Source organism: Haplochromis burtoni, unplaced genomic scaffold, assembly GCF_018398535.1.
Source record: "Haplochromis burtoni strain Fernald_Lab_line unplaced genomic scaffold, NCSU_Asbu1 Contig_295, whole genome shotgun sequence".
In the NCBI taxonomy this organism is placed as follows: Eukaryota; Metazoa; Chordata; class Actinopteri; order Cichliformes; family Cichlidae; genus Haplochromis; species Haplochromis burtoni.
In genome coordinates, this window is record NW_024582656.1 from 610,552 (window position 1) to 629,534 (window position 18,983).

An 18,983-nucleotide genomic window follows, 5' to 3' on the forward strand; every position below is an offset into this window, starting at 1 on the left:
TGTATCGAGGCCTCGTCTGCAGCCTGTGAGCGGTTTGTACGCTGTTTTATTGAGGTCTCCTCCACCAGGGCTCAGATCTTTCTGCTCATGACCTCTCAGTCTCTGCTTCCTTTGAGCCAGTGACTGTCCGCTTTAAAGGAGACTGTTGGTCGTTTTAAGCCTGCAGGGTCTCCAAACGATGCTGCCCTTCCTCGACTCTTAAAACACGTGTTAACTGCAGTTGGACCTTTGCTTTTTGAGCAAACCACAGTTTGATGTCAGGTGTTGTCCCTAAAGATGTTAAACATGCTGTAGTCAAACCCCTGATTAAAAAACCTGCTCTTGATCCTATGACTCTTGTAAATTACAGGTCTATCTCCAAACTACCTTTTCTTTCCAAATGTCTTGAAAAGAGCTCACAGCCAATGAATGGCCTTCCTGGGAAAGCAAAATGTTTTAGATGTTTTCCAGTCAGATTTTAAACCCTTTCACTGAATCAGCCCTGTTCAAAGTTTTAAGGACATATTTTTAGCTCCTGACGCTCGGGACTGTGTTGTTCTGGTGCTTTTAGATTTGACAGCTGGCTTGATACAGTGCATCACGCCATATTGCTCTCTGGTTTGGAGCACGAGGGGCCCTGGAGTGGTTCAGGTCCTGCTTGGCAGGGTGAACTTTTTGTGCCGTGCTGTCCTCTGTGGTGTGGTGTCCCACAGGGCTCAGTTCTCGGCCCCCTCTTGGTTCTGTACTGAGTTAACTCAGTTGCATTGTATTCCCCTTTTATGCTGATGACTGAACACATACTCCACACAGCCACTACTTCAGTGTCTTGAAATTAAGGCTTGCATGTCTCTTAACTTTTTAAAATTGAATGACAAAAAGACCGAGGTGATGGTTTTTGGTAGCCCCACTGAGACCCCCAATATTTAGATTCCTTTGCCCAGCATGTTAAACCAGCTGTCACAAACCTGGGGGTCAAAGTGACTGTGATCTGACGTTTGGCAGTCAGATTGAGGCAGCTGGCTAAAGCAGGTTTTTCACAGCTATCCACGCCTTTGTTAGCACTCGGCTGCGTTACTGTAATGCACTCTATCCTGGGGTCAGCGCATCATATATTACTCGTCTACAGAGGAGGCAAAATGCCGCAGCTCGTCTTTTAACTGGCACTCGACAGTTTGAGCACATTTCCCGTTTCAGCTTCACTTCACTGGCTGCCAATACTTTTAGGGTTCATTTTTAAATTCTTTTATTTGCTTTTAAAGCTCTCCACGGCCTCGCCCCATCTCATCTCTCTGAGCTGCTACAGCCTCATACACCCACCCGCTCTCTCAGGCCAGCTGATCAGCTGCTCCTGCATGTACCCCGGACAGGGCGTAAACTTAGAGGAGATCGTGCTTTTGCTGTAGCAGCTCCCAAACTGTTTTTAGTTGGTTCTGTTGTTTTTTAATACAGGGCTGTTTGAAATGTTATTTTTTTTCTTAACATATCTGCTGTACAGCACTTTGGTCCTGTGCTGGCTGTGTTAAAGTGCTTTATAAATAAAGTTGGATTGGATAAAGTGTCCAAAGACATCCAGCTTGTGGGGACAGGTTGATTGGATAATCCAAATTGTCACTAGGTGTGAATGTATGAATGAAAGTCAGCACGAATGGTTGTCTGTCCCTGTGTGTTGGCCCTGCGACAGACTAGCGACCTATGACAGCTGGGATAGGCTCCAGCGCCCCCCGCGACCCTGAAAAGGATAAACGGAAGCGAATGGATGGATACAGTGCTGTGGGTGTTCCACAGGGACCACTTTTAGGACTCTTTATCTTTCTAATGTTTGCTAATAATCCGCACGGTTCTCTACATGCCGCTAACGCTTTCATGTGTTTTCAAAATGTGCCTCAAACATCAGATTAGCGAAAACTGAAAGCATTTATTTTACACACAGATTTTTCCACCCACAGCAAAATGCTAAACCTCTACACACACTGATGACTGTTTTACACAAAGACGTTACTAAACAGATAAATGCATCATTTTGTTAACTTTAATAATACTTTGTTTCCATTTCTCATGTGTTTGTTCCTCGTGTTCTATGAAACTAGCAGAGACAGAACTGGTGCAATGAGCCTTTAATTCACAACATGCAATAAATCACAACTTGTAGTTTGAACACATTTTAAAAATGTAGAAAAACAACTCGTGTTTGTGATGTCACTCAAACACTGTACACATCTTTTATTGTAATATAATAAAATCACAAGTCCAGCCTGATCGTGGCTCCTCACAGAAGTCAAGTGACCAATCCACACCCACAGAACATTAAGGCACTTTGGAGAAAACACTAAATGAACTACCAGGTGACCGTGTCCACTGGGCTCCTCGCTCTCATGTGTATACATTTATCCTAGTCTCGATCTCAAACATTCGATTCACAGATTCGGGAACTTTAAGAAGCAAACGTAAAAATCAGAATTAAAGGTTGGAGAAAGAAAACCTTTGAAACAGCTGTTAGGACGGCTGCTCCACGACCTGCTGTTACAGCTTTTCCTGGCGCCGCCCCGTGTGTCATCACAGGGAACAGCAGTGACGGGGTTCAGCTCAAACAAAAAGATTTAATATGAGCTGAATAATCGACCAAATGTATGCAGGACTTTAGTCTGTAGTAGAAACACAATCAGTGGCATTAAAAATGAAAAAAATAGACCTGAGACTAAAAGTTGCTGTTGAGTAAAATGTTTCCATGTGTGAAGCTTTGTTGGTCTCAAATGAAACAAACAGACTCGAGATTAAAGAAAGTCACGTTTCTCACTCACTATGTGTTCACAGACTCTCTGCATTGAATCATATCTGTTATTAACCTCTGTCTCTCCTCCACAGCATGTCTTTATCCTGTCTTCCTTCTCTCACCAACCAATCACAGCAGATGGCCCCGCCCCTCCCTGAGCCTGGTGCTGCTGTAGATGAATCTGTGGCATGTGTAGAAAACAGGGTCAAGACTTGTACAACTGGAAGACTTCCAAGTCTTGCCCAATTGCATATGAGCTTTGGCTGCTTTCCACTAAACTGGAACATTTGTACAAACAAATCTCACCTGGAGACCGAGTCGTTTCCCTCCGACAGTGAAAAATGTAATGAGCAGTAATGTATTATCAGCGGTCCAGATTCATAGCCAGTCTAATGAATGTTTCTGTCCCCCAGTGGACACGCAGCCATACATCAGGTCACTTTGCATCAGTGAGAATATCATCATCAAGCTGGAGCCAAAATAAATAATGTAAACAGTGTGGTTTGTCTATGGTGGAGCCTGGATCCATCAGAGTACTCGAGGCATGGAAATAACTGTAAACGCTCACAGCAACGCCTTCAAATAGCCTTCAGGAAAACCACATCGCTGTCCCACTCTGACTGACAAACACCTTCGTTTTGGATTCACGCAAAACATCCAGACGGAAAATTAAAGCCCAGCTTTAGGGTAAAAAAAATAAGTCCAAGGAAACAGAAACAAGAAAAGTTTGAAGTTTATCCCAAACTGGAAAAACAGCATAGTAAAATTCAACCATAGAAATAGTAAATACATACAAAACTCAAATGTAAATCTTTTCACGTGTTGTGATTTAACACGATGATGTAACGGCCTGCTGCAGTAAGCTTATCAGTGCATAAGAAACCAGACTCTTACAAATGAAGCTGGTGCAGACAGGAAACCAAAGAGGCAGCGAGCACAGCAAGTGAGCATGGTGCACCATTACGAACAGCATCACAGCGTGAAATAAAGCTTATGAGACACGTGACGTTAATGGGACGGGAACCCCTCCACACTGTGCGACCCTCAGGGGTTCAGGCCCTGACGTACCGGACTCACTGGGAGCAGGCAGGATGTGATGTCACTGTTGTGAAGTCAGTCCCTGCAGCCTATCAAACAGGCTGCAAGCGACGCCATCGTGTCCGCTGAGGCCGGCCCTGCAGGTCAGATCAGACCGCGTTACACTGTATGAGGAACTCGCAGTCTCTACCTGCAGGGTCACATGACTTCATGACCAGCTTCAGATAACGAAGAGCTGAGTGACCGCTCTTATTCAGTGTCTCAGTCAGTGGCACGTTTTACTACTGAAACCCTGTGGGCGGGGCTTGTACCCTGGACAGGTCACCCCACCTACGTCTTTGGACTGTGAGAGGAAACCCAGACAGGGAGAACATGAAGCTCCAACCGCTGCACCGCTAAGCCACCACAACCTAATTATGCTTTTTAAAGTTAGTTTATGAAGTTGTCTGAAGCTGAAAGCATTCGTACAAAAAGCTCACATGCTTTCATCAAGTTCCTACACCAACTAGAACATCCTGACGGTTCCCACGAGCAGGAACCCGTTACGATGTCACACAGTGTGTAGAGGCTCCAGGATCAGACACTAACGGGTATTTAAATGTACTACAAAGTACTGTGTAAACCTTCCACAGTTTAACATTCAGTTTGAATCCAATTAGAGGTCAGGCCTTCATTTGGTGCTCTGAGCTACTTCAGAGGAAATTTCAGACACATTCAGTGCACAGTCAGAAGCATCGCACAGTAAGGCAGTAATCTCAGGATTATCGTTACACACCGAATGGTTTTACTCGTTTGTTAACGACAGGTGGCAGAAAAGGGTCTAACTTTGAGCCTTTTTATTCTAAGAATTAAAGCGAAACCAGTTTGGGTTCTACGAAGAACACGCAGCAGAAAAGCTGGAAATGTGTTTTTCCTCCAAGACGTTCACAGCAGTTTATCTGCACACCTGTAAACTGGGATTAATCGCTAAAAACAATCAAACAATAAATGGCACTTTGTTATTAAAGACCAATAAGACAAGCAGCAGCTGTCATGTGAACACTGACGTGTTAGCATGAACTCCCCTCCTGTCCAATCAGATCGGCAGTGCAGCCGAGAAAAAATGGGCGTGGCATCAACAACAGTCATGCTAGGTCACGCTTGTTAGCTAGTGCTGCTATATTAACCTCTTCATTAAATTCATTTAATAAAATGTTAACTATGTATCAGTAATGCACAGTCAACAGAAAACATAAGCATGGTTTAACCATTTTCAACAAACTCTTAATTCTGTCTCTTCAATTTGTTTTAATAATCACTTAGCTGTAAGCTAACGTCTCGGCTAACGTTGGCTACCTGCCACATTTGGCGTCTCTGTCTCGATTCGTAACGATTGTTCACGTTAAAGTTTTTAGGTTCAGAGGTGTGACTTCATTTTCCACATAAGTTAAACTGAGCGTTGAGTCAATCAGAGATGTTTGCAGAGCTGACAGCCCAGAGATGCTGCGTGCGGTCGGAGCTAGCCGTTAGCGGGAGTGGACGTCACCGTGTGCAGATTAATAAAAGTTTTCTGTCACTGAGTGAAAGCACAGATTAAATAACTATGATCAAAACGAACGGGCTGGGAGAGGTGCGCAGAGATTGTGCTTAAACAGTCGGACGATTGTAAAACGGCTAACACGCTGCGCTCAGTGCAGCACATTGAATATTTACAGCATCTTTTCATTGTTAGCTCGTCTGTGCTTTCACTGATGTGGCGTTGCAATGACTTCTTTTGGAAAACACACATTCTCCAAAAATGTAGCTTCCAACATATAATTATAGATCCAAACACTTTTAAATGGATGATGTTTAATATTTACTACAATATGTCTTCTTCTGTCTGTAGATACACACTTTTAATCTCTTTGGCTGATTTGAATCCATCTCAGCGCGTCTGAACGAAGTATCATTGATCATTAATCACGTGAATATTTGGATAATCTGAATGAATCCATGTCATTACATTTATTAATCTGCACAGATTTCCACACAGTTCATTTTTAATCCTGATATAATTTATACATCGCTCTCTTTTGGCATCCTCTAAAATAATCACAGATGTGCTTTTTAAATACAAAATTCAGACTGAATTTTAAATTCAAATGGCTAAAAGTTTGGTTCTTTTAAGCACCGAGGACAGCTGAACAAAAAGAGTAATTACAATAATCTGCAGTTCCTGCTGAAACGTCTCTAAACTGTTCAGTTACAGATTGAATCCACGTCAGTGACATATTACATGTTCTTCCTCCATAACACAGACGCTGATGCTTTGGCCTTTATTTCTCTTATTGTCAGTAAGTCCCACAAGCAGACATCAAACACTGGAGCTTCCCACAGAACACCTCCCGACACACAAAAACATTCAGGTTTATCTCCTGTACATGTGTCTACGGGACACACGGCTCCCAGCTGTGGTCTGATTTAACGCGACACAAACTGAACCGCGTGTTTTCTGATGTATTTGTCGGGTTTTCGAGCATCTCAAGCAGAACAGCTGGAGACATTTGTCTTTAATGTAAGTGGGCGTGTCCATGAGTCAAACTGGTTCTTATATTTATCTGCAGCTTGTTTTGTAATATAAATGAACGATGACATCATTACTGACCCACATAATCAATGTGAGATTTTTTCAATCATTAAAACTTGCAACCTGTTTACATGCAGCGTCTTCAGTTTCCTTGAATCTTTAAAAATGACCCAGCTGGCTAAAACAAACTGAACCTCCAGCAGGTTAGACTCCGCCCACGGGCTTCCTGACAATCAAAGAAATAACGATTTCTGCCACGTGTCTTTACTCGCCAAAAATGACGATGTTTTGTTCTTTTGCTTTGTTGGCATGCCGACGTTTTACCTGTTTCATTTGTTAGCATGCTGCTGTTTTACAGCCCCTGAGTAAATTTTTAGCATGCTAACAACAACATTAGCATGCAACTCGTGTTTGAGTGATAAAAATATTTCAACACTAATATTTTAAAGTAGAACTGCTGTAATTTTAATGCATCTGTGGTCCAAACTGCTTCTGCAGAGCTCGAGGAAGTTTCAAAGGAGCAGAAGGATGGGCGCTGTAAACCGTGAGGACACGCTCATTTATGGCACACAGCAGTGCGAGGGCGCCATCGCTTTAGAGCCCACGCCTCATTCTTAAGGACAAAGAAAGAAAACAACAGGAATGATGGGAAATGTAATAAAGGTGACAATTCCAGGTGACTGTGCTGTCGTTCATTAATGAAGATTACCGATGGTTCAAATGTGACCCAGAGCACCGTTACCATGGAAACGTGACCACAGCGGTCCGATTTAACGAGGAAGTAAAGGAATGACACTGACTGCTGTCCCGTCCAGCCGGTGCTGCGTCGGCGCTCCTCTGCAGTAAGAGTTATGATCACATCGATTTATCCAGGTGGTCGCTTGGCAGAGAAGAACCAGGACACAGCAAACTGCCAACACAGCCATCTGACTCCATCATGACGGGACGCTTTTTACATGGCTGCAGAAAAGCATGATGGGAGAAACATGCGGGGAGAGAGTGTTAGAGTCTCAGGGCAGTGGAAGTAATTGCTGTCATGTGGATCGGCCTCATATCTTTGGATGTGGCTCGAAGAAAACAGTTGGCTCACTGTTTGGAAAAAAAAAGCACTTTTAACTGATTAGCATCGTTAGCATCGTTAGCATTCCTCAGGGAAACCCTCCTCTTATCACAGGGAACTCAGCTCGAGCAGGGAGGTGCACGCTTGCATTATTTATACGATAACAATGTTTTAAATGTGGTACGCAGCCCCCTTCAGTCCAACTGTGGACAAATATGCACCAGTCAGGTGTAACATAATGACCGTGTGCCTAATGTTGTGTCGGCCCCCCTTTGGCTGCACCCATCGAGGCTGTGCTGTGGGTGGAGCCTCTGCAGATTGGACCGTTTGTGCAGCACCTCGCACTGATGCTCGTGTGACTGAGGTGGCCCGTGACCCCGTGACCCCTGCTCCTTCCTTGGAGCCCCGCAGGAGATGCAGTGTCGCAGCTGCTCTGAGCCAAACTGTCACAAATCCTCACGCTCGTCCGATTTCCTGCCTCTAACATCGACTTTGAGCACAAAACGCTTACTTGTCCCTGAATGCACTGCAATTTAACAACATGCTTCACTTGAAACGTGCTCATAAAAAGCAGATGAGGCCATGAAGGTTTGATTCTGCAGCGCGTTAAAAGGACGACACCCTCGCCCAGCGCTGGAGACGTTTAACCCAAAACCATGAGAGCAGGTAACAGGCTCAGACCAGAAGCAGGTGAAGGACAGCACCTACCAGACTGAGGCCCACAAGCCACGCTGTAAGACGTCCACAAGTTCACGGCCATCAGGAAAGTCGCTATGAATCCAAACACCTGTGAACGAACACACAATGCGTTACAAACACCTTTCAAAGTAAAGCTGCTCAAGTCTACTGACGGATCGCACTCAGCTCAGAGAAGTTCAGGCAGGACCAGATTTCTGTTCTCAGGAAAGAACTTAATGTGACGTCCTGCGTGATCAGAGGGAGGACTCGGTCTGCAGGAGCCACACACAGCTGGTCTGCTGCAAAGTGACACAACGCGAGTCTCGCAGTTGTGCGCTTACGTACCGATCCGGCCACCAGCGCTGAAACTCCACCGCTATTCGCCGAGGCGATGATGGAGGCGATGAGGATGAGGATGCATCCCACAGAGTAATGGAAGAACTCCTGAAACAGCAGAGGAACAATAAACATTTCTCAGCATCTGTCAGCACCTCGTGTCCACCACAGAGGAGCTCCGAGCCTTCCTCAGAGCTCCGCTTTAGTGAAGGCTTCAAAGTCGGGTCTGCTTCTGAAACCAGGATGCAAACATTCACTCTGCCGGAGCTTCAAGTCCCGTTTCACTCGCACGAGTTTTCATAGATTCATTAATAAATACCGCTGGACAGGAAGTGCTTTTAATTTCCAGCACGTCTCTCATCTTGCAGTCGAATGAGCTTGCTGAGAGTTCAGCACAGGAACCAGACCTGCACCGCAGCTGCTGGACTTTCAAAATAAGAGCAAGGGCCTGACCGCTGCGTACAGATGTGCAGAGGATGCTGGGGGTCGGGTGACATGGAGGCAGGTGCTCTGCTGTGGAGCTTTATTAGTACTGCTTACAGCTGAGCAGACTGCATGTATGTGCAGCGTCCACATGAAGATCAGCAATCATCTCACAATGTTTAACATTTCTCTGGATTCAACAGAACAGGAAGAGGAAGTCTCGCCATGTGTGGAAGCATAAATCTGAGCCGAGCGACTAACAGCTGCAGGGTGATGTTTCGTCTCAGGCTGAGATCTCCCAGCACGTTTGGTGCTCATGAACCTTTTCAAGGTCACAAAGCTCTCAAAAGGTTAAGGAACAATTTGCAGCAGCTGATTTGTTTCATTTTGATCCAAAGTCTGAGATTTGCTCTGAAAATCACCTCTGCTCACGGCCGACTGGTCAGGAAGGTAAACGAGGGACTGCTGGTGCACTGCAAGCATCCGCACATCAGAAGCTCTCTTCCTTCCTTGAACTCCACAGAGAAGCCAGAGGAACATTTGGGTTCTTCTGGCTTCTCTGCGTTGCATAACAGGAGCTTCCTGTTACGCTACGCTGAGAATCAAACGCTCAAGTCTTTGTTGCAGAAGTTTGGCTGAAATGCAGAAGCGAGACCGACACAGACGGATGGAAGCGTCGCTCCTCTTACCGTCAGCGGCCAGTTGATGCAGGGCATCCTCGTCTGCAGCCTGCACAGGTGCATGAGGAAGAAGATGAGGAAGGCTACGAGGAACCACAGCGTCACCACCTCGAAGTACTGGAAGGCCGGCCAGCTGGGCCAGCCGCGAGTGCAGAACACACACAGGAAGGCGATGAGCAGGGAGATCTGGCAAAAGGGAAATTCATTTTAATATGTGCTTCCTTTGCATTAGAGGCGAGCAGCAGTTTGAGGACGTGCATCACATGTTTTTGCATCTGCTTGTTTAAACAAGCAAAAGAGAAGAAAGCGATGCGCCGCGTTCACGGCCGACGGTTTTCACAATGAGTTTTTATTTTCACACAATAGATAGATAGATCATTTGGTTCTGGCAGCTTCAGCTCAGGTAAACGCTGTGTGGGCATGTGTGCAGGCTGTGGCTCTGATTGGCTCTGTGGCTCTACACTAACTTTTTGCCACTAAATGTTTTTCTTAGGCGCATCAGCACAAAAGTTAGGCGCACCCAAAGCTTTCAACCGCATCGCCTAACGCTGCAGTTTTACATGTGCACTTTTAAAGGGGAAACTGATGTCACAGACAATATTCATTTGCAAATGATTACCTAACAATCTTATGCTTGTCCTTAAAGTGCGTGGCTCTCTTTGGTAATGCTGCAGGCAACGCTTTAACCTGAGATTCTGACGTTTCTGGCAAAATACGTTTATATTTAAAAGTCCATTCAGGATTTAATGACTCGATATTGGATATCTATATCAGAGAGGTCCCGCCCCTGACTATCTCTGATTGGTTTAGACCACGATAGGGGCATAATGTGTGTCTGACCACGGAGACGTTCAGAGTTGCAGAGACCTTTTTTTTTCTTTTTAGTTGCACCATTAAAAAACTGGTGGCACTCCAGAGCCCTGCTCTGTTGCCACAGAAACTCTGATATTTGGCTCACATAAGCAGGAGTTGCTCCTGATGTGACGGCACAGCCTGAACCAACCAGGCCAAATGTGGCAGAAAGCTGTAAACATGGTTGTTCTGGGTCAAACAGCTGTTGGGTCCGAGTAATCGTTCAGCAGCCGATTTGTGTTTTTGTTTTAGTTCAAAGAATATTAGAATATTACCAAACCCTCCAGCGTCGTGGTCTCAAAGGAACACGTTTCAGACTGTTGACAGTACACGTGTTGGAGTACACGTGTTGGAGTACACATAGGAAACTGCATACAAACCACCGTGTTCAGAAATAATGAAGGAGGCGAGCTTCACTCCTGCAGGTCTGTTCTGAGACGGCGTTAAATGGTAAATGGTCTGTATTTGTACATCGCTTTACTTGGTCCTAAGGACCCCAAAGCACTTTACACAACCAGTCATCCACCCATTCACACACTGGTGATGGCAGCTACATGTAGCCACAGCCACCCTGGGGCGCACTGACAGAGGCGAGGCTGCCGGACACTGGCGCCACCGGGCCCTCTGACCACCACCAGTAGGCAACGGGTGAAGTGTCTTGTGCAAGGACACAACGACCGAGACTGTCCGAGCCGGGGCTCGAACCGGCAACCGTCCGATTACACGACAAACTCCCAACTCTTGAGCCACGATCGCCCTTTAAAGGTTTTACACAGACGGTCAGACTCACCGGACACTTTATTAGGTACACTTGTTCAGCTGTACGCCAACACAAATATCAGCCAATCACATAGCAGTGACTCACTGAGACGACCTGCTGAAGTTCAGAATGATGGAGAAAGGCGACCTGAGTGACTCTGAACATGGTTGTTGGTCTGAGTGTGTCAGAAACCGATTTCTGAGCTGACAGGAAGGCACCAGGACCTCGAATACAGCACGATCTGGCATCCTCGTGTCGGTGTTGTTCCCACATCATCATCATAAATGTTCCAGGTTCAACATTGCGAGTGACCAATCACATTGTTGTGACGTCATACTTTTGCAAGCCGAGCGATTCATTCATTTCCGAAATTTCAATGTTGCAAAGACAACATGCATAAATCTTACCGTTTGTTACAGAACAGCATCCTGAAATGCAAAGATTCAAATCGCTGCATCGGAGGACAGAGGCCGTTACGCAGACTTTTTTTTTACAGCGCTTTTTTTTACGAAGTCGCAAAAGTGTGACATCACAACAATGTGATTGGTCACTTGCAATGTTAAACCTGGAACAACATTTATGATGATGATGTGGGAACAACACCGACACGAGGGTGTCAGATCATCATGATGAACACTCGTTACGACCATCGCATGCAGAGCATCAATGAACGTGTGGAACATCGAGCAGATGGGCTACGGCAGCAGACGACCACACCAGGTGATCAGAGAAACGCTGCCTGGTCTGATGAGTCTCCGTTTCTGCTGCAACCGTCAATGATGGAGTCAGAGTTTGAGGAAGCAGCATGAAAGTGTGGATCCACTCTGGCCTGTTTCAGCGGTAAGAGCTTCACCGAAACGCCACAGCCTGCCTGAGTGTGGCATCCCTTTTTGACCGGAGTGTACCATCTTCTGATTGGCTGCTTCCAGCAGGATGACGCTCCATGTCACAAAATCATCTCACTGTGATCACATGACCAAAGCCCCTGAGAAATGTTTCCAGCAGCTTGTTGATTCTGAGCCATGAAGAATTAAAACATCTCTAATAAAGTTGCTTGTGAGTGGGTCTAACGGTGCTATTATAATAACACGAGGACACGTGAAACAGCTGGAGAGGTCCCCTGTAAAAGCCTGGGGGTCTGTAGCTGTCTCTGAGCCCCGGGCCCCGTTTTCTGTTCGCCCGTCCCTGTCTGGGTGGAAGTTTTTACGAAAATCAATATTTCTCCATCAGGAGCCGATCACTCCGAGCATCACAGGCCGATCAATAACAACAACAGTCGTTTAAATATTTCACAGTTAAAGTTTCTCGTGTCTAAATCTTTAGAAAACCAGGCGCACACAAACCCGGGTAGAACCGGGTAAAGCCCGGGGTTTGTCCACCGGACCGACTCTTACCAGCTGTCCGATCTTGAGCAGTCCCGGGATGGTCTGGGTGTAGCCCAGGTTCAGGCCGCTCTCCCCGGATGTCCTGGTGGTTGTTGTCGTGGTGATGACGGTGTGAGACATGATGCCGGTAAACAGCACGGTAAATGAAACGTTTAAACGAGTTTAACCGCAGCGGAAAGTCACCGTCGACCGCGCGACACGGCACAGCCCCTGTTTTTATCGCTGACGTCAACGCGCAGCAGATAAACGCGACTGCTTCCGGGATATATTTCATAATAAAAGCACTGACAAAACCCCGTCCTCTCAAAACACTTCAGTGTGTATTGATATATTCTCAGTATAATAACAGTAGCATGTTTTTAATTTAATTTGTTTTTTGAGTGTATTTTTCTGAGTGTGTCTGAAATATCAATTTTTGTGAGTTCCATAGACTGTATATAAAGATGGACACCACCACTTTGATGTCACCCCCTGGTTTTGGACATTTTAGAGCCTTGTTTTCTTATTAGTGTACATCCACACACACATATGTCTGCTAATCAGTGTTCAATAACATCTTATCACTCTCCTCCTTCACAGGTGAGCCACTCTGACAGAAACTTTGCAGATCATTGCAATCATTGAGATTGGGTCATTAACATTTATTTTAAATCACAGTTCGTTCGATTTTCGTGTAAATTCTGGTCATTTCATCATCCTCTGTGAATAAAATGTCGTGTTCTGCTTTTGCATTTCTTTCATGTGTCAAGCTCAACATACATCACCCGTATATGACTCAACAATCACCAAAGCTTTGGTGTACCCTCAGTGAAATCCTTGAATTTCAGTCACTAAAAACTGGAGCTCCGCCTTCTTGAACACTCTGTTAGTACATGACCTCACAGCAGACATGTTATTGGCCACATGATGTCATTAAAAATTCTCCAAAATGCTCCAGCGGCACAAACACCGTGCAGAGGTCCAGTTCAGGGACTCCAGCCACACCCTGTGACCATCCAGCTGTTAGTCAATGACTGGCCACGCCCATAAATTTAAGTCTCAAAACTCACAGATAAAAAAAATCAATTACTCGGTTACAGTTGTTATGAAGGGGGAATCTGTAGAGACCAAGCAGTTTATATCTTTGCTGTAAAGTTTAACATGGGAGTCTATGGGGACCGACTCCCTGCTGCCCCTGCTGGACATCACAGGAACTGCATGTTGTGGTGATTTTATCTCATTTATTTATTGTTGCTTGTTTTATAATAAATGAAATTTGATTTATAAAAATAAGTAAAAATGATCAATTAAAATTATATTAAAGCTGAACGTCAAGTTTGATGTTTGAGGTGTTTATTCTAACTCAAACACGGCTCTCGTTTTGTTGGTGAATTTGATTCTTTTAATTTTCCATCACATACTTCATGATCCATCATGATTCAGAAAATAATGTGGGGAGATCTCTGATAAGACCATAGTTTGTTGTTAGGATACCTAACAGGAAATTAAACAGCTGCTAGAGAGTCAGTAATATCACTGAATCCCATCAATATTTATGTCATTGTAATATTGTGGTTTCTGTTATTTCCCTTTACATGTGAGAGTCATTTATAAGATAACTTTAATCAGTCTGAGACGGCTGCAGCAGACACACACAATCATGAGTGGTGCCTGATAACGCTGGACTTCATGTTGTTTTCTGACTGAAACATGCTGTGAGTCTGCTTGTGTTTGTTTGGCCTTTATTTTGAAGCAGACATCCTGTGTGTGCAGGTTTTTGGGTGGCTGAGGTGTCAGCGTTGACCTGTGGGCTGAGTGGAGGTGTGGTCTCTGTCAGGAAGCACTGCAGCAGCAGCTTCCAGAGAGGCACGAATGTTCCCGAGCAGCAGGACAACAGAGCTGCTGTCAGGACGTTTCCCTTTAAACTGAACACACGCACACACACACACACACTCCTCCATTCAGAGCTCAGCACCATTTTCTCTGTTTTCTGTTTGAATATTTCACGTTTAAGCAGGAAACATGAGATAAAACCTTCGTTTTAAAGAGTGTGCAGACGTGCAGACGTGCAGACCAGCTCACGAGACAACAGTGAGATAAATATAGAGGAGTAAACTACGTCAGTCGTCTGAACACACACAGGGCGGTGATGCTCGCCTGCATCCTGAGGTAACAGAAAACGAGCTGAAGTTCATTAATCACACTCTCTCAGGCTGAGCTGCGAATACGAATTTTTCTGATTTCAACTCGATCTTCGTGGACAGACGGACACGAGGTTTCTGCGCTTCTGCGATGGATGCAGCTCAGGTTCACTACATCAGCTCTGTACATGACCAGAAATGGGAGGAGCTACAGTTGAGCTGTTGTGCTTTAGAAGTACAAAATCAATCATTAAGCACATCACGCTCGCCAGCTTGTTTCTGTGCCGCGTTCACGAGTACAGATCATGTTCCTGTGCAGGTGATAAATGCTAAACTTCTGTGCACCACAGAGCTGAGAGGTGGTGCCTGTTCCAGTCACCATCCAGAGCTCCCAGTCAAAGGTGAGGGTGGGGGCGTGGATCGACCTCTGAGTCGACAGCTTTGTTTTTACCACCACAGGCCGGTACGGCGTCCACTTCACTACAGAGGCGTCACCAACTCATCATAGAGGAGACCCCGAGACACTTAAACTCGGACCCAGCTCAGACTGGAAGTACTAACTCTCAATCCCAACACTGCACATGTAGCTGTGAACTCTCAGTGCAAGCTGGACGCCACCCGGAGAAGCCAGGCGAGTCACAGAGATGACCACCACAGGGAAGCACCACCCGGCTCCACGAGAACACTTGACAAGCTGCAGCATCACGAGCCGCTGATGCGACAACGTTACTGTGTGACGGCAGAACATCGCAGACAGACGTGAGAATGCTTTTCTATCGCCGGCTCTAACGAGTCCGTTTTTATCTTTCTGTTTAGTCTCAGGCTGGTTTTGTTTCAAGGACTCTGTTTGTGATCAAACGGTGACGTCTCTGTTTCAGAAGGCAGGAGCTGGAGGAGTCTTCGACTAAAATGCTCTCAGAGCATCATTCATAATTCAGACAGCGCCCTCTGAAGCACTAAACCTGAAGGAGAAGGAGACGCACATCAGCACAGCTGAGCTGCAGACTGAAGATGCTGCTGTGGTCCGGCCTGCTGCGAGGCTGCAGTTGTTTCTGTCACTTTCATGTCCGCAGCAGCTCTTTCTTGAGTCTAATCTGACAGTAATATAAAGTTTTATGTGAGGACTATTGAATTATACTGATGGGAAAAGTCCCACACAGAGGACACGCTGAACACGGCAGGATTAGAGGACGCGTGTTTGCTGCCGACTTGTTGTTGGCGTGGCCGCTGACGCTCACTTCCTCTCCCGAGCCTCGTATGAGGTTTGTTTTTTGTAAATCCTAATAAGGTGTGTGACATCATACGTGGTACGGGGCGATTCTGTGGATACTTCAAAGCTACGATATAAAAGCGCTGCTGATGCGAGCCAGCGTGTTTCCGTCTGGTCCAGCGGTCTGTAGGTGAGCAGTGGAAGCTTCTCTGTGTCTGTGGGTGGGCCGTCAGCTCCTCTGCTTCCCTTTCTGTAAATTCAGCGCACGTCACTGCAACAGAAAATGAGAATGCCCTTTCACAGGTGAAGACTTCAGGCGCTGTCTGAGATTACTCCCACGGTGGGTGTTATGTGGGGGGTTGCTGAGAAAAGGATAAACCCACGTCGCTGTCTCCAGAGTCTTCGTGATACTTTTACCTCTAAAATACGTCGTCCTTCTTGCCGCGCTGGTCAAAGTAAGCATTAAGTGACTCACTGACTGATATAGAACAGAGAATGACACAATAACCACAGACAGCTTCGACTTCCTGTCTCATGTGAACATGAGCGCAGGGCTGAAGCACAGTAATGTTCACGGAGGCGCTGCTTCGACCGAGGTACGCCTGAGCAGCAACTGCAGCACCGAGCATGAAGTTTCACAAGCTGCAGTCTCTGTGATGGAGCTGCCTCCAGCAGCGTCCTCAGAGACTTTAAGTCAGTGGTGTCCAACTCCAGGCCTCGAGGGCCGGCGTCCTGCAGGTTTTAGATCCCACCCTGGGTCAACACACCTGAATCACATGGTTAGTTCATTAGCAGCATCTGGAGAACTTCAGGACATGTTGAGGAGGTCATTTAGCCTTTAAATCAGCTGTGTTGGATCGAGGACACGTCTAAAACCTGCAGGATGCTGGCCCTCGAGTCCTGCAGGTGTTAGATGCGTCCTTGAATAAATCACAGCTGATTTTAAGGCTAAATTTCCTCCTCAGCATGTCTTAAAGTTCTTCAGAGGCCCAGTAATGAACTCATCATGTGATTCAGGTGTGCTGACCTGTGGGATGCCAGCGATCGAGGCCTGGAGTTCGACACTAAATGTTAATGGACTGATTCTTATATAGCGCTTTTCTTCTTGGCATCCAGACTGGAGCAGACTGGGATCAAACCATCAACCTTCTGGTTAGTAGATGACCTGCTCCACCACCTGAGCTGCAGCCAGCCTGGAGGCAGTAGAGGCTGCGCTTGTTTTACAACAGTTTGGCTCGTTAGACTGGAGCCACTTTCATGACGGCGTTTGTGCGTTGGAGTCTTTTTCATGTAACTATCCAACCACACGTGGCTCCACAAAACCAGCACAGGCAGAATCCATCTTCATCCAAATGCAGCTGATTTTCCATTTAGGGCGCGTCACACCTGATCCTGTTTGAATGGAAGCTGCGTGCGGCCTTTTCATGAATCTCCATTTGAACGATTACAGAAAGAAGCGATGAGACTGTCGGAGCTTCACCTTAAGTAACACGTACGTTTTGTGCTGTGTTTGTGGGTTTTAACACTGACGTGTGCTGTCCTGCTGGCAGCGGGCAGGTGGGTTTTTGTAAGCTGGTGTTGCTGAAAGCAGCCTGCACGGAAAGCGAGGCCCAGAACAGCCCGTGTGCCCCGACCCGGCTCTGCCATCAACACGTCCTTCATCCTGGGCCTTCGGTGGTTCACGGTCTGCACCGCCATGCGCCACTGCACGAGCTGGAAAATTCAAAGAGACAAACAAGCTGCAAAAACGACAAAAACGTCTTTTCTTCAACTCCGAAAGTGTTTTTTAACACCTTTCATGTTCCCATAGTGACGTAACAACTGTTGCTTCACACTTTCAACCACATCCTGTGGCCACAAGGTGGTTAAACACATACCAACATGAACTGAAACACACACACTCGTTTTCATGTCTTACTGAGGACGTTTGATTGACATAATGCCTAACCATGAAAATAAACCGAACTGTGACCCTGCAGCTAAAACCACACTTTGAATCTCAAACATGCTTCAGACTCGTGGGGACGGACACTTTGTCCCCTCCAGTATGGTGGCACGCCAATCTTCTGTCCACACAAAGATGTCCAAACAAGTACACACACACACACACACACACACACACACACACACACACACACACACACACACTCACACACACACACACACACACACACATGCAGCAGCAGGAAGTGAAGCTCAAAGCTGCAGCATCTTGTGGAGTTCAGGTTGAAAACCAGCCGGGCAGAAACTGACCGGACGATGCTGCGCGTTGGTTTCACATGACGACAGCACACATGTGCCGAGGAATCAAACCCCAACCCAGCCTCACATGAACCACAACATCCGCTCTTGTACCCACAAAGGGTTTTGGTTTTTTATCTTGAAGCTAGTTTAACCTGCTGAAACAAACCAAACTACCAAAATAAAAGCACAGCATCCGTGTCACCCCTGCAGTACCGAACTCCTCTCTCCTGCGTCACTGGATTGTTGGATTGTAGTTATGTCAAGTGGTAACGGCTCTACTTTATATCTCCTGACCAAACGCTCAGTGTGCTTCTCCCGCTCTGCTTCCTTACTGGATCTCTCTCTGACCTCTGACCTCTGTTTGGAGGAAAGGACCTGCCCCCTCTCCCCTGTCCTCACCTTAGCTGCCTGAAACCAAACCTCAGTGTTCTTGTTCTCAGCGTTGTACTGTACTTATGTGTTGTGGGAGTGTGCACGTGCTCGTGACTCATAACTGCAGAGCAAACCTTCCTCCGCGTACAAATAAGGTGACACGGACTTCCTGCAGTTTCATTCCTGCGCTGCTGTAAATAAATCATCTCTGAGTTTTCATTTGACTTCGTTAAAATATTATGAAAAGCTCACATAAAACCAGTAAAATGTGTCATAAAAAAATCAAACCTGAAACAAAACCAGCTAAATGACCTGTGATACCAACTAAACTGTATAGTAACGATAATGATAATATGTGCTTTGACATGAACCACAGTCACAAATGTGACATGAATTGAAAATAAATGCTGTGAAACCCAAAAGGGTTCACAAAGCTGGGCACATAAGTCTGTGTGGGTCGTCGGTCCTCTGTGGGATGAGTTGGAGTCACAGTGGGACTTCCTGCTCTGGGCCTTTGGCTTTGTGCTG

The 18,983-nt window shown here is 46.1% G+C and overlaps 1 protein-coding gene across 1 annotated transcript; it reads right to left on the reverse strand.

Annotated features, from left to right (window-relative positions):
- Positions 1–2,078: 2,078 nt before the first annotated feature.
- On the reverse strand, positions 2,079–12,761 carry cmtm7 (CKLF-like MARVEL transmembrane domain containing 7). The gene is made up of 5 exons (XM_005941034.3): positions 12,519–12,761; positions 9,522–9,698; positions 8,419–8,517; positions 8,104–8,182; positions 2,079–7,295 (listed from the first exon to the last, which is right to left on the reverse strand). Exons 1-5 carry the CDS (start codon positions 12,627–12,629, stop codon positions 7,288–7,290), a joined length of 474 nt encoding a protein of 157 aa, XP_005941096.1. The 5' UTR covers positions 12,630–12,761; the 3' UTR covers positions 2,079–7,287.
- Positions 12,762–18,983: the final 6,222 nt, after the last annotated feature.

Excerpts from the sequence above, each read along its gene's own strand:
- cmtm7 (XM_005941034.3), bottom strand. The coding sequence starts at position 12,629 with ATGTCTCACACCGTCATCACCACGACAACAACCACCAGGACATCCGGG. Across the intron at positions 9,699-12,518 it reads TGCTCAAGATCGGACAGCTG|ATCTCCCTGCTCATCGCCTT; the intron begins GTAAGAGTCGGT and ends CCCTTTTGCCAG. Across the intron at positions 8,183-8,418 it reads CAGCGCTGGTGGCCGGATCG|GTGTTTGGATTCATAGCGAC; the intron begins GTACGTAAGCGC and ends GTTCGTTCACAG.